The sequence below is a fragment of the Sinocyclocheilus grahami genome, unplaced genomic scaffold, assembly GCF_001515645.1.
Source record: "Sinocyclocheilus grahami isolate Dianchi unplaced genomic scaffold, SAMN03320097.WGS_v1.1 scaffold440.1, whole genome shotgun sequence".
NCBI lineage: Eukaryota > Metazoa > Chordata > Actinopteri > Cypriniformes > Cyprinidae > Sinocyclocheilus > Sinocyclocheilus grahami.
Window position 1 is genome coordinate 482,148 of NW_015505619.1, and position 5,812 is coordinate 487,959.

The 5,812-nt window shown below is 38.7% G+C and overlaps 1 protein-coding gene across 1 annotated transcript; it reads right to left on the minus strand.

The window, feature by feature from the left end:
• Nucleotides 1–836: 836 nt before the first annotated feature.
• Nucleotides 837–5,295, minus strand: LOC107552073 (protocadherin-10-like). The gene is made up of 4 exons (XM_016233890.1): nt 2,532–5,295; nt 1,492–1,553; nt 1,273–1,385; nt 837–1,174 (listed from the first exon to the last, which is right to left on the minus strand). Exons 1-4 carry the CDS (start codon nt 4,998–5,000, stop codon nt 915–917), a joined length of 2,904 nt encoding a protein of 967 aa, XP_016089376.1. The 5' UTR covers nt 5,001–5,295; the 3' UTR covers nt 837–914.
• Between the last annotated feature and the right edge of the window lie 517 nt (nt 5,296–5,812).

Consider the following 5,812-nt stretch of genomic DNA (forward strand, 5'->3'; position numbering starts at 1 on the left):
ATATATATATATATATATATATATATATATATATATATATATATATATACATTAAAACAAAAACAGTGTTAATAGCCCTTAAGCCATGTTGATTTAATGTTGCATATGTATTTCTATTCTATCTACTTGTTTTCTTTTTAGTGAAAAAAAACCCTTCACCGTCTAACACTAACTCTCTCTCTCTCTCTCTCTCTCTCTCTCTCTTCTATTTCTAGTCTATGTACTGTTTACTCTTTTTTATTTATTATTATTAAAAAAAGCTTGCTATGTGTACTAAAGTATACTATCTGACTTGTCACAGCACTCACATATTATTGCTCTTTTGTTGGTTTTGATTGCTTCTATTGTCCTCATTTGTAAGTTGCTTTGGATAAAGGCATCTTCTAAATAATTAAATTTAAATTTAAATTATAAAACATAAAGCCAGTTTTAAAGTCATATTTTTGCTCTCCTACTTTTTTTCATTTTATTCTAACTTTACTTTTTCTGTCATTGGTATATGTAGCAGAAAGTGTGAAGAGACAAGAGATGCACGGTTTTATGTCATCATGTTCTTAATATTTCTTGTCATTTTAGCACAGCAAGAACCACTGCAGTGGAAAACCTACTTTTTTTTAACAAGACAGACTAAAGAGTTACATTAAATAATATTCTTTATTCTGTACATTTTGGTAACGAGAGGGATATAAAACAGGAAAATATAACCTATAGTCTTATAAATATGGGTGATTACAATTAAAGCAACCATCTTAATGCTTTCATAAACACTGCAGATAACTGAAAAACAAAAATGCAAAAAATTGGAATGATTATCAGAGTACAAGTACTGTTGTTGCCAAATAATATAGTTCATAATCCAACTAAAATATACACAGCTATGTACAGAAAGTGACCTACAGGTGAAACTGGAAAAATCATTTGAAAAAATGATTGGTTATTACTGTGTCCTCTTGATTGTTATTGTTTGGCCTTTTCTTTTTGCCAAAAGTTGAGAATGAGTTGCAGACTTCAATGTCCCCATTGTTTGCCAGTTTGAGTGTACAGAGTGTCGATGGTGTTCCAGGAATGTAAACATTATGTTGATAGTTTGGTGGGGGTTGAATTGAATCCTGTTGATTGTAACGTGTCCATGAACGATTTGGAAAACCTCCACCCTTAGATGAGGTCTTATAGTCTGTTTTAAATGACAAAGAAAAAATGGTTGGATAAACAATTCAGGCAAACCATATATGAAGCTGGTCTTCTTAGGCAAGACAAATATAATGACTTTACCATGCATGTGATTTCCCCAGGTCCAGTACTGCGGGACAGATGTGTAAGCATAGTAGTCTGAGTCCTGAATCAGCCTGCGCTGCAGTGTCCTACCTGTGTTTATTGGAGTATGGCTAGAAAAATAAAAACATGAACACGTCAAATGTTTTGTGCATATGAGAGCGAGTGAGGGGGAGGGAGGACAGAGAGAGCAATAGAATCAGCTTTAACTTTAATCACCTTTTATATGTATAATTGAGCTGGTTCTTGGTCAGGGTTTGGTCTTTGTTTCCCTGTTTGAGCTGCAAAGGAAACAAAAAAAAGAGTTAAAATATTGACTCCACGTACACTTCAGAGGTTAAAGATTGTACTACAAACACAATGCCAAGAAGAGAAAAGACTCAGAATACAACAGAAACAGTGACTTTGCTAATTAATTACCTTGTTGCAGTACACCTACAATTTGGAGCAATGACAAGAATGCATTTTGTTTATTTTATAATTAATTTATGAACTACACATTAAGAATTTTAAGGTCTAGTTCACCAAAAAAAAAAAAAATATATATATATATAGCTCAAAAAGGTAGGAAAAAAATGAAACAAACAATATTATTTGTTTAATAGTTAACCTCGCTGTTGTTTAGCAAATTAATAAAAAAATAGTATTTTATTAAATTATGATGTATTATTATTATTATTTACATTATATGTATATATTATTACTATTTATTATTATGGACCATTATATTATATTATATTATATTATAAGCTAGAATAACACAATGGAACAAACAATTCTGTTTGTTTAATAATTAATGTCACTGATGTTCTGAATAATACTCTCAAAATAGTACTATTATTATTAATTACATAAATTATATTATTATTAGTTTATTATTGGCCATTACAATGGGACATTATTATATTAAATTTAATATAATATGAATTAAGAGATTTCATCTAATATATTTTAAATAGCCAATAACAATGAAGAGTATAGTTCAAAGGTAGAATAATTATTTTAATTACGTCAGTAATTATTGATAAATGTATTTAAAACAGAATTGCTATGTTATGTACCTAATGTATACATACTGTATACATATACTGTTGTTGTTGTCCTTCGTGTAGTGTATATTTTGTATTGTATTTTTCAATTGCATTACAATGTACATGCTATTATTTACATTTTATTATCCTGGGGTGATTAAAGCACAATAAGTATCTGAAGTCTCCATCTAGTGGACAAACTCGAGATCATTTTTGTTGATCACTTACGTCATTTGGAGAGGTCGTTCCATTCCTGGTACCAAGACTGTGGCTGGCTGGACTCCAGGTCAAAGTTTTGTTTTCTATTTCCTTTATATTGTTTCGGGAAGATGTTCCCGTGGGGCTACAAGGCTTGAGGAACATGAAGTCACTTCTAGATGACTCTGGAGTCAGACACATTTTATAGCAGTAGTTTTGACCTATTGGGTTGTTCCCGTTTACTTCCACGCATTGCGTGGGTCCCTTTGATCCCGGTGATATGTGAATGTTCAAGTTAGACTTTTTAACGACGTCAGTGGCGGGGTCCTTAGAATAAAATCCACAGCACGAGCTCCTGTCCTTCAATCCCTTAATTGTAGCCAGGACAATAATAGCCACGAGAAATGTGAATGAAACGGCGCCCAGAGATACGATTAAATACAGCGTGAGGTTTGACCGGTACTGGGGGCTGAACGCGAGGTCACCAAAATCAGGCAAGGATTCTGGCACGTTGTCAACAACTGACAACATGATGGAGGCCGTGGCCGAGAGCGGCGGCTGACCGTTGTCCTTGACCAAAACCACCAGCCTCTGCCTCCTGGGGTCGTTGTCCATCAGGCGGCGAATTGTCCTGATCTCCCCGGTGTACAGAGCAACACTGAACAAACTGAGATCTGTAGCTTGGAGGACTTCATAAAAGAGACGCGAGTTTTGCCCGGCGTCCGCGTCCATGGCGGTGATTTTAGCCACTAGGTACCCGGCATCAGCATATCTGGGGACAACCACAACCGCCGCGGTGTCATTCTCGGGCAACGGGGATACAACGACCGGAGGGTTGTCGTTCTGGTCCAAAACAAACACGTTGACTGTTACGTTCGCGCGGAGAGGCGGAAAACCAGCATCTTCGGCTTGAACCACGATCTGAAAGTTTCTGAGCTGCTCGTGGTCAAAAGAGCGCAGTGCGTAAATGTTGCCGTTATCTGAGTTGATGGACACGTATGTGGACACCGGCATTCCATGGATGTCGTTTTCTAGAATAGAGTAGGATAAGTAGGAATTCTGATCCGCGTCTGCGTCTTGAGCGGTGATGGTGCAAATCGAGGCTCCTGGCGCGTTATTTTCGGTCAGGTAGACCGTGTAGGAGGGCTGTTTGAAACGCGGCGCGTTATCGTTGATGTCCGACACTTGCACTAAGATTGTTTTCCTAGTAAAAAGCGGCGGTGAGCCCATATCACGCGCCGTGAGAGTGATGTTGTACTCTGAAATGGATTCTCTGTCCAGAAAATCACACGTAACTAACGTGTAATAGTTTTTAAAAGAGGAATGTAGCTGAAAGGGAACGTGATGAGGAATTTCACAATCAACATTTCCGTTTTCTCCAGAATCTTTATCCATTACGCTAATGACTGCTATCACTGTGCCAGGTGGCGCGTCTTCTTGAACCGGCGTGGATACTGATGTAAGAATCACTTCTGGAAGATTGTCGTTGACGTCTATAATGTTAACCATAACTTTGCAGTGCACCGCCACCGCTGACGGTCCCTTATCTTTGGCTTGTACGTAAACCTCATGCATCCGTGCCTTTTCATAATCTATAAGTCCTTTTACTTTGATTTCTCCAGTGCGGGGATCCACGCTGAACAGCTCGCGCACTCTCATTGGAGCGTGGCCGCTAAAAGAGTACGTGATTTCTCCATTGGGTCCTTCATCTAGATCAGTGGCGTTTAGTTTTATCACCACTGTGCCTCGCGGTGCGTTTTCAGCCAGCCTCACTTTATAAAAGTTCTGATCGAACACAGGCGCGTTGTCGTTGGCATCCAGCACCGTTATGTTTATTTGCGCAGTACCCGATCTCTCTGGCGAGCCTCCGTCCACCGCTGTAAGAACCATCAGGTGAGTCGTCTGCTGCTCCCGGTCCAGCGGACTTTCGAGGATCAGTTCTGCGAATTTACTGCCGTCGCTGCGCGTCTGGACATCCAGGACAAAGTGTTCGTTTACACTCAGCAGATACGAGCGCAGAGAGTTGTCACCGACGTCCAGGTCCTGCGCGCTTTCCAGTGGGAAGCGCGATCCAGGCGCGGCCGATTCGGAGATATCCAGGTTAAATTCACTCCATGGAAAAACCGGAGTGTTGTCGTTGACATCTAGTATTTCAACTTCCACTCTATACAATTCTAATGGGTTTTCGATCACAACTTGGAGATGGAATGAACAATATGGATTTTGTTCGCACAACTCTTCTCGATCAATTCTTTCATTGACAAATAAAACCCCGTTTTCTAAATTCATCTCCAAATATGGCCGTTTCGCCCCTGAGACTATTCTAAATCGTCGGATTGAGAGTTTGCTGGTGTCTAGTCCCAGATCCTCCGCAATATTTCCAACAAAAGCCCCGTGCTCCAGTTCCTCTGGGATCGTGTAACGAATCTGTGCTAGAACTACATCCAACAGCATGAGCGCCAGGCAGGATACCTGCCATGTCCGTATCCACAGCTCCATTGAAATATAGGCTCCTTCTTAATGTGTGCCTTCAAATGAACGACCAAACAAAACACTCATAATTAACGCTTTACAATGGTGGACAAAAACCCACCCAAACGCACAGCAACATTTCGAGAGAGAATGAGCACGCTAATGATATTGAAGTGAACCTCATACTTCAGCACTAGAGCGCGCGCCTTTGGCCAGTGGCACTTGCGCAAGAGTGAGAGAGTGTGAGTGTGTTTGGATGAGAGAGCCAGGAGGGGTGGAGGTGGAATGGGACCAGTGTGTTGGAGAGGAAAGGTGCCTCATGACAGTAATCGTCGACTTAACGCTAAACACTATTTTTATATCTACTTTATTGTGCCTTCCTTTTTTAATACATAACATTCCATTTCAAAATGATTTAATGTTATATATAGTAATTCCTTATATTAAATAAAAAAGTATTACTTATAATTCCCATTCTCTTGTTAACCATAATTACATTAAACAGTGACATTTGTATTACCGAATGGTTTTCAAAGATCTCATTTTTATGATTAATTCTGTAACTTACCATAAATTAAACCTTGAATACTTAATCCAGTTATTTAACTGACAGTTTTCAACGTGTTTAAATGCTAAAAAACCTCAGTCAAAAATGTATGAAATGAAGAAATGAGAAAAGATGGGCCAACAACCCATTTCATCCCAGTTCTGCAATACGCATCAAACACAAAAACACACCTAGGCCTTAACCTTGAGACACTTTTTGATATTGGTTCAGATATAAAAAGTGAGGATTATATTTGGTAAGACTATATTTTACAGTGTCCTTGTTATATATG

Excerpts from the sequence above, each read along its gene's own strand:
- LOC107552073 (XM_016233890.1), bottom strand. The coding sequence starts at position 5,000 with ATGGAGCTGTGGATACGGACATGGCAGGTATCCTGCCTGGCGCTCATG. Across the intron at positions 1,386-1,491 it reads CTCAATTATACATATAAAAG|CCATACTCCAATAAACACAG; the intron begins GTGATTAAAGTT and ends TTATTTTTCTAG. Across the intron at positions 1,175-1,272 it reads CTGGGGAAATCACATGCATG|ACTATAAGACCTCATCTAAG; the intron begins GTAAAGTCATTA and ends CATTTAAAACAG.